The 15,556-nt window shown below is 64.5% G+C and overlaps 2 protein-coding genes across 3 annotated transcripts; both read right to left on the reverse strand.

The window, feature by feature from the left end:
* Nucleotides 1–959: 959 nt before the first annotated feature.
* EEF1D (eukaryotic translation elongation factor 1 delta) lies at nt 960–15,493 on the reverse strand. Of its 2 annotated transcripts, XM_060128470.1 has the most exons (9): nt 11,665–11,679; nt 8,155–9,235; nt 6,173–6,293; nt 5,704–5,775; nt 2,073–2,172; nt 1,894–1,994; nt 1,521–1,739; nt 1,184–1,378; nt 960–1,055 (listed from the first exon to the last, which is right to left on the reverse strand). In XM_060128470.1, coding segments are annotated over exons 1-9 (1,929 nt in total). In that variant the 5' UTR covers nt 11,666–11,679; the 3' UTR covers nt 960–1,016. The 2 variants fall into 2 exon arrangements, with proteins under 2 accessions (XP_059984453.1, XP_059984454.1); XM_060128471.1 differs by lacking the exons at nt 8,155–9,235; nt 11,665–11,679 and adding an exon at nt 15,343–15,493.
* On the reverse strand, nt 11,665–15,316 carry LOC132508340 (uncharacterized). Its single transcript, XM_060128472.1, has 2 exons — nt 11,832–15,316; nt 11,665–11,679 (listed from the first exon to the last, which is right to left on the reverse strand). Exon 1 carries the CDS (start codon nt 12,916–12,918, stop codon nt 11,899–11,901), a length of 1,020 nt encoding a protein of 339 aa, XP_059984455.1. The 5' UTR covers nt 12,919–15,316; the 3' UTR covers nt 11,665–11,679; nt 11,832–11,898.
* Nucleotides 15,494–15,556: the final 63 nt, after the last annotated feature.

A 15,556-nucleotide genomic window follows, 5' to 3' on the forward strand; every position in this document is an offset into this window, starting at 1 on the left:
GTCAGCCCAGCTCCCCCTGGCCCCTTGGAGCATGGTCTGTCCTGCCCCAGGCCGCGCGGCCAAGTCCGGGGAGCGCGGGGAGAGGGTGGAAGAGGGCAATTCGAACTCCACGTCCAGCTGGACTCCATCCTCGCCCGCCCAGAAGCCACCCCAGGCCTGGGCAGGGCAGCTCGCGGCCGGCACCACACCAGGGCAAGGCCCACGCGACGCTGTTCGGGTAGCAGCGCGGTGCCGACAGAACGAGGGGGCGGCTCATCCACCGCCGGCTGGCACCGAAGGCTCTCGGGTCTCACACGCTAAAGCCATGACTCCTGCGGGCCCTCCGAGGCCACCAGCTCTGACCAGAGTAACCACAACCCACTCTCTCACCAGCCACGCTGGGTCCAGGGCAAGAACCACTAGTGACACAAGTCCTGCCCAGACTGGGGAGGGGGGTGGGGGCCCAGGCAGGACAGTGGGCACAATTCCACAGGGCAGTGTGTCATGGGATCTGTCAAGGGCCCAGGTCTCCAGCAGGCAGCAGGGGCCTCAGGGCTAAGGGAGGAAGTCCAGCCTCCTTCCTAGAAACGGTCGGCTACCCGGCAGGGTTTTGAACAGGCCAGCCCCGATGGGGCACGTGACTGTAGTCACAACAGCAGGGCCAGGACGGCCGCTGGGGCCTCTTCCCTGGATAGTTCCGGACTGTCACTTCTGTACCCATGGGGACGGCTCAGCGAAAGGAAGCAGAATGGAGACGGTGGAAGGCTGGGACGCCTCCCACAGTGAGGGAAACAATGTACACAGTTAGAGGTAGACCTGGACGTCCCACTTGCAACTGAGACGTGAGTGAGTCAGGGGAACAGGAGGTGCGGGAGCAGAGCGTGAGATGCCCGCCCAGTGTGAGGCTGGGGGCCTGGCAGAGTGCGGCTCGCTGAATGCGCCCACCCGCAGGGCCCAAACCAGGACAGGAGCCAGAGGGCTGGAATCTCAGTCTTTATTGGCTGCAAGGCTTCACACGCTCAGGCCAGTGCCGGGGCTCAGATCTTGTTGAAAGCAGCAATGTCAACGCTCTGCACCTGTGGAGAGGGAGGCTGGTGGTCACACGGGGCCCTGTTTCCCAAAGGCCCAAGCGCCCATGTGCCTGGCCAGAGGCTCATTTGGACACCCCAGGCCCCTACCCTGCCTGTGTGGGCCCCTCACTCACGTGCTCCTCAAACTTGGTGATCTCCTCTTCCAGGAGGTCCGTGCCCACCTTGTCGTCCTCCACCACACACTGGATCTGTAGCTTGTGGATGCCGTAGCCCACGGGCACCAGCTTGGAGCCCCCCCAGGTCAGCCCATCCAGCTGGATGGAGCGCACGCGGGCCTCCAGCTGGGCCATGTCCGTCTCGTCATCCCACTGGGGAGGAGAGGGGAGGAGGGCTGGGTCAGAGCCCGCTCCCGCCGTCAACACAGTCTGAGTCTACTCCTGCCCTGCCCGGCGCTGATCCCTCCAGGACCACAGGGCACCGCGAGGGGAGGGTCAGAGGCGAGCCACTCACAGGCTTGACGTCCAGGAGGATGGAGGACTTGGCCACCAGGGCAGGCTTTGCAGCCTTCTTCTCGGCGTACTGCCGCAGCCTCTCCTCCCGCAGCCGGGCCGCCTCCCGGTCCTCCTCCTCGTCGCTGCCGAACAGGTCAATGTCGTCGTCCTCGTCGTCCTCTGTGGCGGTGGCCACCTTCCTGGCGGGGGGCTCCACTTGGCGCATGGGAGACACGTGCTGCCACACAGGAGGGGAGACTGGGGCCCGTGCAGCCAGGACGCCAGGCCTCCAGCCCTCCACCGCTGCCTGGGCCACAGCCCACATGGGGGCCGCCCGCGGCCTCCCGCTCTTCAGCGCCAGGTGTGGGTCCCTGGCGGGGAAGGGCCCTCACCTGGGTCTGCGGAGCTGTGGCCCGGTGGGCGGGCGAGCTCTTCTCTAGCGCGCTCAGCCGGGCCTCCAGCTGGGAGACAGCCTGCTGCAGATCCTGCACCACTGCGGGGGCAAAGGGGATGCTGGTCAGGCAGCAAGTGCTGGGGTGGGGCCCCCCACCCATCAGGCCCAGGGCCTCACCCCCTCGCAGGCTCTGGTTCTCCACTTCCAGGCTGGCAATCCGGATGACCAGCTCACTGTGGTCTCCGCCGGGCCCGCTGGGGGCCCCGGGGCCTGAGCTCTGCAAGGCAGGGGGAGAGGAAGGGCTCATACCCTAGCCTCTGCTCCTTGGGGTCCCCCCCATTCACAGCCATTCTGAAGCAGAGCCCTAAGCTGGATGAGAAGCCCATCAAGCCCCACGGGGCCCGCTGGCCATGCTCCACCCAGGCAAGGGGAGAGGAAGCCCTGCAAGCCTGAGGCCACAGTGGCATCCTCAGCCCGGCACGTGACACGAAACAGGAGCCCAGGGTGGCCCTAACGTGGGGGCGGCGCAGAGCTGAGCCATGGCTGCCACTGCCTGGTGGGTGGGAGGAAGCAAAGGACTCAGCTCCAGGGGCAGCCAGGCCCAGCAGCTCGGGAGGACCGGGCAACACAGCCTTGAGCTGGACACAGGAGGGGACAGCACTGGGGGCAGCCACCCCGCAGCAGCCAGGGCCACACACCTGCCTGCCTTTGAAAGCTCTGGGTGATCCAGGGACCCTGGCCTGGCCACCAGCCTCCTCTGGCTCCTCCCTGACCGGGAGCCCCCGTCATCTGACCCAGGCGGCACTGCCCAGGGAGCTCAGGCCCGAGTTACACCCCAGGAGCCTGCACGCAGGCCGTTCAGCACCCCTACCCCCCACTGCAGTGGCTCCAAGGGTGGGGTTCAGTGCACCTTGCCCTTGCCAGAGGGCTGCCGGCCCCCTCCAACGTCCAGTCAAGATAAAGGCCTGGGGCCCACCCACCAAGCAGCCACAGGGAAGCCACAGGGGTGGCCTCCTCCCCTGGTCTGCACACCCCCAGGGCACTACCAAGGTGAAGGTCTCCAGGGAGGACAGGCTGACACGTGCCTGGCTCCCTGCCCTGGGACCCATGGGCAGTGCTAAGCTGACACCGTCTCCTAGACCCACCAGCTCGCACTACACAGAACTCCCAGCAGAGCTGGCCTAGTGGCACTGCGTGGCTGCAGGAGGAGCACTGACCCGCCCCCAGGACCAGATGGGCTCTGCGCACGCCACCGCCCTCCTCAGACCAACCCAAGTGTCCGCCCCACCTCCTACTCCGGCTAGTAAGTGGCAGCCCTCCGCCCACAGCTGGCCACCCCGCCGAGTCCCAGCCACCACCACCGGCACGCGACCTCCTCTCCAGCCTACTTCCCACGGCTCAGCTCCCGGACCATTCCCACCAAGAAGGTCCCACGGCTTCCGTGGCACAGGGATGAAATCCAGGACCAGCTGTTCCCCACGAAGCCCCGCCAGCCCCCGCCAACCTGCACTCTCAGGCCCCACCCCCTCTCAGCAGGCTTCCCCAAGGCCGTCTCTCCCCGTTGATCTGTGCCCGCTAAGCAAATGAACCAGGTCCCGGTGCCTCAAGGCGGGCTGGAGCCTCAAGCCTTTGCCCTGCTGTGCCTGCTGCCTGGCCCCGGGGACCTCCCGACACAGGCCCGGCACCACCACCAAGTGAGGACCAACTGTGGACAGGTCCCGAGGCTGCAGGCTCCGGGCAGGCAAGGCCCCACCTGCTGCAAGGCCAAGACAAAGTGGCAGGGGAGAGACCAGGCTCTTGGGGGCCATGGGGTCACCACCGCTCGGCCCAGAAAGCACCAGGCCACTCCACGGCGTCTAGGCCCTGGGCCCGGACTGAGAAGGAAGCCAGGGCGCTCAGTGAGGCAGGCCCAGGCCACCCAGTCCAGTCTGAGCTCCCAACAGCAGGCCGCAGGCAGCCACCTGGTGGCCTCGGGGGCGGTGCCGTACCAAGGTTCCGAATCCAGAAGCCTCCATCCTGGCCTCCAGCCCTGTGCCTGGCACCACGCGCAGTCCCCAGGAACCTCTGGAACCCCAGTGTCTGCTGAGCCCCACTCTACCCAAACCCAAGCATGGGGCTGGGCCACAGCACCCTTCCCAGGGCCGCCGGCAGCTGAATGATGTTCCTCTGAAGTTCACGTGGAAGCCCCTGCCGCCAGGGCCTCAGAGTGGGAGATTATTTGAAAATGGGGTCTTCACACTGGTAATCAGTCACAATGACATTATTAGGGTGGTCCTAATCCAATGACTGGTGTCCTCGTGTGAAAAAATCTGGACACAGAGAAAACACAGGAAGAAAACAGCCATCTACCAAAGAGAAACCAACCCCACCCACACCCTGATCCTGGACTTTGAACCTCCTGATCATCAGAAGATAAATTTCTGTTGTTTCGGTCACCTGGTCTGCGCTGCTCCATCATTACAGCAGCCTAAGCAGACCAGTCCCCAAGCCCTAACAGCTGCTCAGGTGAATTCCCTGAAGACCGGGACCCCGAAGCTGACCCCAACAGCCAGGGCCCTGAGGCCCGGTGGGGGAAGAGTTCTCACAGCCTAAGAATCTCCAGGGCCGCAGCCCCAGAGCTGCTGAGCCCCTGGCTGCGGCCTTCTGAGCACTGGAGCCCGACGTGCCCGGCCTGGGTGCGAAGACCTTGCGCCACCTCGATCCCGCGGCTGCCTGGCCTGAACTTGCTCCGGCCAGCAGAGGGTGGCAGGTGGGATTTGGGGCTAATGGGCAGAAGGCAAGGCAGGAGCATGTGGGGGCCAAGTATAAAGCAGGGCCTGCTGGGCAGACAGTGGTGGCAACGCTTCCTGGGGGACACCCACCCAGGGTCGCCCAGCTGATGGCCAGGAGCCAGTATATCCGAGCCAGCTGTGGCAGGCAGAAAGTTCCCAAATATGCCCCCAACCCTGTAAAAAGATGACCTCACGTGGCCAAAGGGACTTTGCAGATGTGACGAGGTTGAGGATCTGGACGTGGGGAGGTTACCCTGGATGACCCAGGTGGGCCCAGTGTCATTGCAAAGGTCCACATAAGAGAGAAGCAGGAGAGAGAAAGAAACGTGACAGAAATAGATGTCAAAGCTCGTGACGCTGCTGGCTAGAAGCCATAGGCCGAGGGATGTGGGCAGCTTTCTGAAAGGTAGAAAAAGCAAGAAAATGGATTCTCTCCTGGAGTCTCCAGAAGGAACACAGCTCTGCTGACACTTGGTCCTCGAGGCTGGGACACCACTCTGCAGCCCAGACAATCCTCTGAGAAGGAAGGTGGAGCAGCAGGGCTGCCACTCCGAGGGACACACTCCCCGGCCAGGCCAGGGACACACTGGACATGACCGTTTCCCTCTCCTGATCTCACGTGGGACCTTGAGCCCGAGCTGGGCTGCAGGGCCCCTCCTGGGCCTCAAATTCAAGATGGTGGTGACTCTATGCCTTGGGACTCGGCACACCCTGTGAACCCATCTCACAGAGGAGGGCCACGCCTAAGAGGGAAGGGAGGAAGTGCAGCACGCGCCAGCCCCTCACACTCTCGGAGCAGGGAGCGAGCAGGAAGGAGAAGGCCTCAGGCCTGGTACCACAGGAGCAGCCGTGGCAAGGCGGGGAGTCCCGGGTGACCGCCAGCAATCCCAGCAAGGAGCGAGAGGAAGGACGTCTCCTCTGGCCGTGTGGGAACACAGCGCTGCACGCCGCACCCTGACTTTGCTCCAAAGGGCGACGTCATCAGCAGCACCGGGGGAAGCGCCGGGCACGCCGTTTGCCACGAGGGCGGTACTCACCCCGGCCAGGGACTTCTGGATGTTTTCTCTGGCTCTCGCGATGTCACGGAGGATCACGCTGGCGCCGTTCTCCTGCAGATGGTGCAGAAAGAACAACGCTTTCATTTAAAAAAAAAAAAAAAATTAAAAAGGCAGCCTCCTGTGGAGGGAGCAGGAAAGCCCTGCACAAAACAAAAGCTCACGGGCCTGAGGACGGAAGAGGATGGAGTCCTGTGGCCCTGACGACAGGGCCTGAGGCCCACGTGGCCTGTAAGCCCAGCCGGGCCACGTGTTGCAGGTCCTGATGGGCACCTACAGACGCTGGGAGCGCCCTGCCCGCATGTGACACGAGAGCAGCTCCAGCTCCTCGGGGGCCCGCCAGCCGCCCCCCAAAGAACCAACCCCAGCACCTGCAGCAGGGCCGCCTGGGCCAACGTGCGCGCCCGCTGTGCTGGTGCAGACACCCCGAGGCCCCAAGCGCGGCCCCTACCTGGCGTGAGGAGCCGGCCGCGGGCCCGTTCCTCTGCTCGTAGAATTTCCTTTCTGCATCGTCATATTTGAACTTGTCAAACCAGATCTTCTCGTGCACCAGAAAGTTTGTGGCCATTTTCCTGTTGAGAGGGGAGGAGAGACTAAGACAGCCTGGCCGGGAGGAGGGGGCACCTCCTCGCAGACCCCAGGGCTGGCTTGCACAAGCGCCCCTTCCAACAGCCCGGACCCCGAGGGTACAGGGCAGGCCGTCCCGGTCCTTGGGTAACAAGGGCTCCAGGGCCCAGGGCAGAGCACCAGAGGGTCTCAGCACTGACCACAGCAAGCCTGCGAGCCCCTCCCCCACACCACGTGGGCTTCCTTCAGTGCTAAGGCGGGTGGCCCCCAGGCCAGTCCCCAAGACCAGTGGCTCTCAAAGCATGGCCAGGAACCTCTGGGGGTCCCCAAGGTCCTCCCCTTTCCAATCACACAACTGCTCAAGGCTGGATTTGTCGGACAATATACACCAACAGATAATGCACAAGCAGGTTTAAGAATCCAGCTGCCTCCTATTAAGCCAGACACAAGACTCGCAAAAATGTAAAACAAGGCCACTTAGTTCACTGACCTTTTTTGTTACAGAAAACTTATTTCTTGCGTAAACGTCGTTAACGTGTAACAAGCTTGTTATTATTTTTCAACAAATAAGTGCTTCTACATTTAATTACTAATATAGGAAAAACTAATAAACAAAACAAAAGCTCTCTTAGCATCACAAGACCAGCAAGTTTGAGAACTGCTGCTGTAGACCAGGGCCTGGCAAACGCCGGCCTGTGAGCCAGATCCCGCCACTGTCCAGTTTTTGCAAATCGCTGTATTGGCACGTCTGCAGTCTGCTACTTTCCCACCACTCGGCAAGGCGGGGGAGCTGCCACGGACCTGGGCCCAGAGCCCGAATTCTCACAGACGACAAAGTCTGCTGACTCAGAACCGCCCCGTCCCTCACCAAGTGCAACAGAAAAGGACCCAACCTCACCAATTCTCTTTGCTGAGGATCCCAGGCCATCACTGGACCTCACCAAGTGTACCCCCGTGACAAGGGAGGTTGAGCCCTGTGACTCTCCTCCACCCCAGCTCGAAGAGGCATCACTGAAGTTTCAGTTCCACGCCACCCCGCACGCACACGTACTGCCTGATGGGGAACGCCCCCCTCCCCCCGGCGGTGGGCCCCACACCCTGCCCCTCGCACCAAGGCCAGGATCCCGTCAAAGCAGCACATCCAACCCCACCGAGGAGCCGAGGGGCTCCTGCCGGGAGTCTGGGGTCCAGGGAGGCCCCTCCACACCCCCCCTGGCCCGGCCTGCGGCCCAGGGCCTCTCCCCACTGGGGGGCCCCCAGTCTGCCCTGAGTCCAACGGTCTCTGCCCTCCTGCCTGAGCCCAGTGGGCTAAGGGATCCCTTCCATGGCCAGGCTCTGGCCTCCAGCGACCAGCTGGCACTGCATGAGCCGCTCGGGGGCCAGACCCCTGGGTCCACAGGCTGAAGGCAAGTTGGCCTCAGCCAGCGGGTGTCTTCCAGACGCAGGCCGCTGGACCGGCCGCGTGCTAGAGCACCTGAGACGCCCACCTCACCTCAGGTGGTTCTGGACAAGGAGATGGGGGAGACAGCAGGGTGGGTCGGCAAGTGGCCCAGTGGGGCTTGGGGGCCGGGAGCCTTCATCGCTCCCCTGTCCCATGAGTCAGGGGAGAAGCTGGAAGTTGCCTGGCCAAAGGGGAAACCCTGCGTAAGACAGATTCAGGCCCACGTGGACCCCTTCCCTCCACCTACTTGGTGGGGGTGACCCCAGAGGCTGCAATGCCCCAGGGGCAGATAGCTATCCCTGCCCGACCCAGTCCAGGAGTCTTGGGAGGAGCCCCGCCGGGGGGGGGGGGCAGGGAAGGGAGCACGCCGGCCACCCAGCCCGGCCCGGGGAAGCCCAGGCACCCGCCCGGCACGTTTTCCCTACTTGGGTCTCAGGCTGGACATGGAAGGGCCAGACCGGGCGCTGGGTCGGTGAACCAGGGACGGAGCTTCAAGGCGCCAGGCCATGCGCAGGGCCTCGGCGGCGTGGTGGCGGCACTCTGCGCTGTCGTAGGCCGGCTTGCTGAGCCAGGGGGCCTCTGCATCCTTGTGCAGGAAGTACCGGTAGGGCAGGGCAGAGGAGGCCTCCCCGTCCACCCGCCGCGGCCCGAGCCGCCGGCTTCCCACGGCGTTGCGGCCGCGCCGGTCTCTGCGGCCGCGCCGGGCGCCCTCAGCCTGACCGGCTCGCTCCTGCAAGCGCACCTTCCCAGGGGGGTGGCCGTCAAACAGGGCCTCGTAGAAGACCCTCTCGGCCGCGTCGTAGCGGGGCTTCTCCAGCCACACCTCCCGCACCAGCGCCTGCAGGCTGCCCAGTGGGGGCTGGCCGTTGGCTGGCGGGCTGGGCTGGCGGATGAGGTGCAGGTCGGGGGCGGCCGCCCACTGGCCCGTGTCGGGAGCCCCCTGCCCGCCGCTCCCCTCCGCAGCCAGCAGCAAGGCCTGAGACCACTCCACGAACGCCCGCTCAGCCTGGTCAAAGGAAGACTTGTTGACCCAGACGCCCCAGGTCACGTGGTGGCAGGCCACCTGGCTTCCGAGGGCGCAGAGGGCCCCAGGGGCCAGGGCGGGAGGCCGGGCTGCCTGGGCGGCCGCATCTGCCAGCCTCTGGTGGTACGAGCTCTCCGCCTGGTCGAACAGCGGCTTGTCCAGCCAGACGTGGTCGGCTGAGAGGCCCACGAGGGCCAGGTCCCCCTGGCTGAGCCAGCCCCTCGGGGAGCGCTTCCTCGGCTTCTGCAACGGCTTCTTCCCATTGTGGCTCTTCCCGGGCTCGCTGCTGCCGTTGCCGTTGGGGGCGCCCGCCTCCTCGGCCTCATCCTCCCGGCCCGGCCCGTTCACTGCCAGTGCCTCGGCCGGGAGCTGCTGGGCGGCGGCTCTCATGGCCTCGTGCTCGTAGAAGCGCCGCTCGGCTTCCCCGTACTTCTGCTTGTCTTCCCAGACCGTCTCCAGGGCACAGGAGGCCTTCCCGCTCATCTTCCACGCAGCGTTAAAAAGCAAGCACAAAGGGCAGTTGCAACACCGCGGGCCGTGGGCAGACGGCACCCCCGCCCCTCCCTGCTCGGCCGCCCGGATGGGGTGCCCCGGGGCAGCATGCACGGGGAGCTGGGGAAGCAGTAAACACGCACGAGCACGTAATGCGTGGTGTGGTTGCACGTGTGTATCCTCCTAACCGCAAAACTTGCCTTTTCTCATCCAACATGCACCCAGGCTCTCCAAGGGGGCCCAGAGAACACTTTCCAAACCTCTTTGGCTACAGAAACCTCTTCGGTGAACCCCAAGAACAGCGGCCAAATAAACACAGGATGCGCTCAGCTAATTCAACTTTTACGTCAACAGCAAATGAGTTTTAGAACAAGTGTGTCCCGTGAAACATCAGAGACTCACTTATTCTGAAAAGTTAGCCGCTGTTCATCTGAAACTTTAACTGGATGTCCTGTGTTTTTGCTAAGCCTGGCCACCTCCCTGAGGCACTCGGGCTTCTGTTTTATAGAAATGCACTTGGTGGTCTCAGAGGACGGCCCCGCTCCTGGCACATTCTGCCTGATCTGAGTCCCCCACCTGCACGGCCACACCGCCATCCTGAGCAGTGCATGTTCCAAGGGAAGCTAGAAGATCTTAGCCAAGGGGCACCTGGGAACAGAGGGTGGAGCACCCACCCCTGCGAGGCCACATCAGGGGAGATGCCAGGGAGTGTGTCTAAAAGGGAAGGAAGCCAGTGGCTCTGGCAGTTAAGAATCAGGTTCCTTGGTCAGCGGCCGATGCCTCCTGACCAGGAGACAATCAACTCACACCCGTGGGTGCACCTAAACTAAAGGAACCCCGTGGGAACCTCTGAGTCCTGTCCTAGGACGCGAGATCCTCCCTGCACTCCAGCGCCTTTTGGTGTAAGGGGCTCCGCACACCTGCCACTGTGGCTACTGGATAAGCCTCTGTCCAGAAGCCTGAGCTCAGAGTAGCCCTCGTCACCTGCTGCCCCCGTGCAAGACTGAGGGCTGCTGGGCCACAGGGCCCCCCATTCTGCTCCCGGGCATGGTGCCCCGTAAAGGCTAGCCCCATTGCTGGGCAGCCCAGAATTCTACAGCAGACCCTATTCAGCAGAACCAAGGGGCCTGGGCCACCGCAGCCTCCGGCTAGAAGCAGCTCAAGCCCAGAAAGCCCTGGAGGCCAGTCTGCTCTTAGGGTGCACCTAGGGGTCCCCGAGCTCACACCTGGCTGGCCTGTTCTAGAGGACGGCCTTGACTAGCACAGGGACTCCTCCCGAGACCCTACTCTGGGCCCTGTGCCCGCCCAGAAGCAGAAGCACCAGGCCGACTGCCTGGGGCTAAGCAGCGCGCTCTCAGGATGGCCCCAGTGTCTCCTGCTGCCGCGAGGTCACCTGGTGAAGCCTAAGCGAGGGCAGGCCTGCTGGGCCCTCACCCCAGGGAGGAGGCCCCCCGAGGGCAGGCCTTCTGGGCCCTCACCCCAGGGAGGAGGCCCCCCGAGGGGCAGACTTTCACCCCGGGACAGCAAACCCTTCCTGCCACTCACCGCAGGGTCTACAGCCCCCCGACCAAAACCAAAACCCAATTCCAATCACCCCGGGACGTGTGGGCCAAGTCCCGACCGACCTGGGACTTCAGGGAGACTGCCCTTTGTGCTCTGAGGGGCTCGCCGGGGTCTCTCACAGCACCCGATGCAGGGGCGGAGGCCCAGGCTCAGAGAGGTCCCTGGCCACCCCCTCGAGCCTCCCTCCCCGGGGCCAGCAGCACTTACCAAGGCCAGGCTGACTGCAGAGGCAGTGCTGGGGGGCGGGAGCCCATGCCCAGGAGGCGGGGCACTGTGACATCACTCACTGTAACCGAGGGCTGCAGGCCTACCAGGCTGGGCTTGTCTGCCCTCTGACCTCTCTGGCGGACCCTCACCAAAGCAGCGCAGAGCGGGTCAGGGCTGGTCTGGCCCCTTCAGCCCCGCCCACCAGGCTGACCCCCCAGTGCGGAAGCCCTACGTGAACCTAGCGGCCTAAACGCTGTCCTCGGCTCCTGACATCAAACCAGGCTCTGCTCAGAGCTCTAAGGGTCACAGTTCGGGGGAGGGGAGGCCCCCTCTCAAGATGCCCGTGAGCAAGGGACAGGGCCTGAGACCTGGGGCTGGCTGGGGCGGCGGCACCCTGCCCTGCCCAGAGGTGTGGAGGGTGCACGCCAATCCTGACCTGCTCATGGGGTGCCCACCCTACTGCCGGGGCAGGAACTGGCTCAGCCCAGGAAGGTGCTGAGGCCACACCCAACAGGCCCAGACAAGGGAACCGAGGCCGGCAGCCTGGCCCCAGAGGTGTCAGGGCTCGCCGGGCGTGGTGAGGGCTGGGCTGGGGGTCCCCTGGCTCGGGTGAAGGGGACACAGGAGCCTGGGACGGGCGAGTACTTACTTTCGCTTTGATCTCCTAGGACAGCATGAAGAGAAAGCAGCAGAGTTAGAGGCAGTCAGACAGGGCGGCCCGAGCAGGCTGGGGGGCCTTCTCAGAAGCTGCTCGGTGAGGCGGCGTGGAGGCGAGTTTGCTGGGGAACAAAGGCGAGCACCGGAGCCAAGACCCACCACCAAAATCCCAGGGGGCGGCCGCTGCTCCTTCATCACTCGAAATGCGCAGATGCTGGGGTTCCTGTTAGCCGGAGCCAGGCAGCCCTGGGAGGCCCCATCTGAGCTCCTCGCTGAGCTGAGCCAACCTGGGGAGGTGAGCCAGCACCTCGAGTGCCCCGCTGCCCATGTGGATCAGTGCTGGGTGGGCTCTCCCCAGCCCCGCACCGCCACTGGGTCCAGACCGCTGGACCAGGTGGAGGACGACAAGGACCTGGCAGAAGGTCTTGGCGGCCACCCAGCCCCAGTGCCCACGCCGGACAGGCCTCTCCCTCAGCAGGGCCACTATGGGGGCGAGAGGCCAGGTGGGCAGGGTGTGCCGTCCCCGCAGGCCGGCACCGGAGGGTGCACGAGAGGACAGACGGGGTGCCCGGCCCTGAATCCACAAGAGGTGCCACCAAGGGGCTGAGGACCCAGTCAGCCCTGCCACCCAGGCCCCTGGCCTCCCGTCTCCCCCACACCGCGGCCAGCGCGCCAGCATCAAGGCACCCCGGGACAGGGTGCGCGAGGCGTCCTGCGGGGCTAACAGAGAGGCTAGCAGGCAGGAGGCAGGCGTGCACGGAGGTCCCAGGCAGGCTCTCCGCAGACACCCACCATAGGGGCTTCGTGTGGCAAGGCTCTGGCGGGAGGAGGACTCCCCAGAGACACCACACAGGAGCGCTGTCACCTGGGGAGGCGACCACAGACAGCTGAGGGCTGCCTGGTAAAGCCAGTGCCAGGATGGGGCCAAGAGCACCCCCAGGGCTGCTGGAGGATGAGGCCCCAGGACAGCCGGCACAGCCCCCGACGTCAGAGGCAGGGGCCCACCTCTCCCAGTAGAAGAACCACTTTCCCGCGAGGACGCCACCAGGGAAGCACAGAACTCTCGGCTAGGGGCCGGGCGTCCTACAGGAGCAGTCGGGCCTCCGCCCCCCCCGCCCCCCGCAACACTGGAGCACACAGGGGGCAGAGCCAGGACCAGAGGAAGCGGTCCCACCCTGTACTCCTCACCTGCAGGGCCAAGAGCAAGCCGCCTGCCACTAAGAACCAGCCCTGGGGCATAAAGCATGTCAAGACCACTCCCAAAAGAGGGGGCACTGAGGCGTGGGAGGCCCTGGAGGGATCACGGCCCACCCAGCCACCAGGATCTGGGGCGAAGGCAGCGAGCAGCTCTTCCTCTGCAACTCCCCCAGCCCAGCGCCAGTGCGAATCAGCGCTCCTGGCTGTGCTGAGGGACTCTGGGGGCTGCGGAGTCCTTCTCAGCCTCTGCCCAGCTGGGAGGGCAGTTCGTGCAGTGCCCGTACAGGGAACCTGGCAGCACTCCCTGACCAGGATACTCCTGGCTGGAGGCTCCTGACGGCGAGGACGTGGCCTGGCAGAGCCGTGCCCACCAATCCGCCAAGAGGTCCCCGTGAGGCTGGGTGAACGGGGAAGGTTTCTGGGAGGGGTGAGGGTTGCCCCCTCCCCCGGCTTCATCCTCCACACCTCATTCTCATCCTCCAAACGGTCTCAGGTAACCAGGTGCCCATGTGACCCCATCGCAGTCACACACAGGCAGGGGCTCCCAGGTCATCCACCCAGAGGTCACAGCTCTCTGCCCCCCTTCCACAGCAAGTGGGAATCGGTGTGCGGTGTGGGGAGATGGGGCCCCTGGCTGGCGCAGCCTGGACCAGTGCTGCACAACAGAGCTTCCACGCGTGCAGTGTCCAAGAGAACGCGGCGAGCACTCAGCACGCTTCAGCCGATGAGAACGAGCCAGCAGTGGGGCAACTGCACGAGAGGGCTGCCCTCTGATTTTCTTTAGAGGCAAACTCCACAGCCCCCAATTCCTACTCAGAAGCTTCCCCACCTCTGACTCCTGGACAGTCCAGCCCCACTCAAAAATGCCAACCTGTCCTGCTGGCGTGGAGGGGGGCCCCTGCACCCCAAGACTCAGCACTCACACTGCGGCTGCCCAAGTTACCTCACCTGAGGCCCAGCCAGCTGCATGACATTTGTGCTACAATGCCATGGCCGTCGGTTCTTTTTCTATCCCAGTCTGTGGTGCCCTGGTCTATCTACCCGGACCGCCAGGTGCCTGCGCCCCCTTTCCTCGGGCGGCTCCAGCACTGCACGCGCCTCCTCAACCATTCTGAGTACACTTGACACCTCACACGGCTGGGAGACGGGAGTGGGGTAAACTGAGGCTCCGGGTCGGTGAGGTGAGAATCTGGGACTCCGTGTCTCATTCTGACGCCTGTCCTTCACACAAATGTCACACTGCCCCCCACTTCAAAGTCACACGTGCCATCTTCAAACAGGGCCACAGGGCCAGGGCTCATGCCGGCATTTCCTGCCTGCAGCCCTTGAGAAGCTGACACCAGAGCGCGACGAACTGGGGACGTTCTTTGCGGCCGCCTGTTTAGGATCACCTTCAAGAACCCTTCATCCACAGAAACACTGGTCAAGCGTGTTTGCCCCCCAGGCTCCTCCAGGGGAAGGCACAGCAGCCGCGCTCCAAGGTGAGGCGATGGGGAGCTGCAGGGCACCCCGGCACTGGCACAGGGCCCAGGCCTGACTGCCCCGCAGAGGCGGCACAGGCCACCTGCTCCTCGGAGTCTGCGTGCCAAGCTTTCTCAGGGAACCCCTACGTCTGGAGCTGAGCACGGCGGTGGGGCTCAACCCACTTATGGTTGAGGGCTCCCTAGAAGCTAGGGGTGTCAGAGCTGCTTCTGAGGCAACACCGGGTCCTTCCCCGACCCAGGCCAGGCCTGCTCCCTCACCAGTTACTTACCAGGGTCAATCTGCTCTCGCGACAAGCAGGGACCACCCCAAAGTCCAGCCACACAAACAGCTCTCTTGCTCCAGAGTGGCCCTTCACTCTGAAAACCCTGTCGTGCTGGTCCCCGCCCCATGCCACCCCCCTGGCTCCAGGACAAGGCTTTCCCTTCTTCGTTCCACTGAAAGTGCCCACTTTTCAGGAAGGTATCCTCCTCCCCTTCAGAGAGTGGCTTCGACATCGCCTCCTGCCCGGATCACCTTATCCAAATCCAGACCCTCCATCCCTCTCAGAGAACGCGTATTTCAGTCACCCAGCAATCACATCCTTATTCTTCCCCGAGTTCATGAGCTCTCCGGGTTCCACGAAGACTGGGTCCGTGCCTGTCCCTCAAGCCCAGAGCCGACATTAAGTAAGTGCTCCACAAACGTCGACAAAGAAACGGGGGGACTACAGGCCCGGGTCACAGGTGGGCAGACATCCTTGTCATCCACCGGGGCGGAGACCAGCGCGGCCCCGACATTCCCGCAGCCGCCCTCCCGCCGGGGCAGCCGCAGGGGTCCGGCCGGCACGTGGTCCGCGGGCTCCGCCCCTCTGCGCGGCCGCGAGCCCGCACCCGGCCCCGCGCCCCGGAGCCGGCCTGCCGGCGGCTCTCCAACCAAGTCCCTGCCGGCGCAGCGCGGGCCGTCCCTTCCCCGGGCCCCAGGGCCTGGCGGCGCAACCCTAGGTACTCACACGCCAGCCAAAGACGCGGCGACCAACGTTGAGGGATCGGCGGCGCGCGACGGCAAAGAAAAGGGAGGGCCGCGCTGGCCGCGCACGGGAAGTGAAGCAGCGGGCTCTACCACGCGCCGGGACGCGGGGGACGCGGCCCGCGCGCACGGCCCGCTGCGCTGCCTGGGCCTTCCGCGCGACTTTCCCCGCGGGTAGACAGAAGACAGTGGGAGAC

The sequence above is a fragment of the Lagenorhynchus albirostris genome, chromosome 17, assembly GCF_949774975.1.
Source record: "Lagenorhynchus albirostris chromosome 17, mLagAlb1.1, whole genome shotgun sequence".
Taxonomy (NCBI): Eukaryota; Metazoa; Chordata; class Mammalia; order Artiodactyla; family Delphinidae; genus Lagenorhynchus; species Lagenorhynchus albirostris.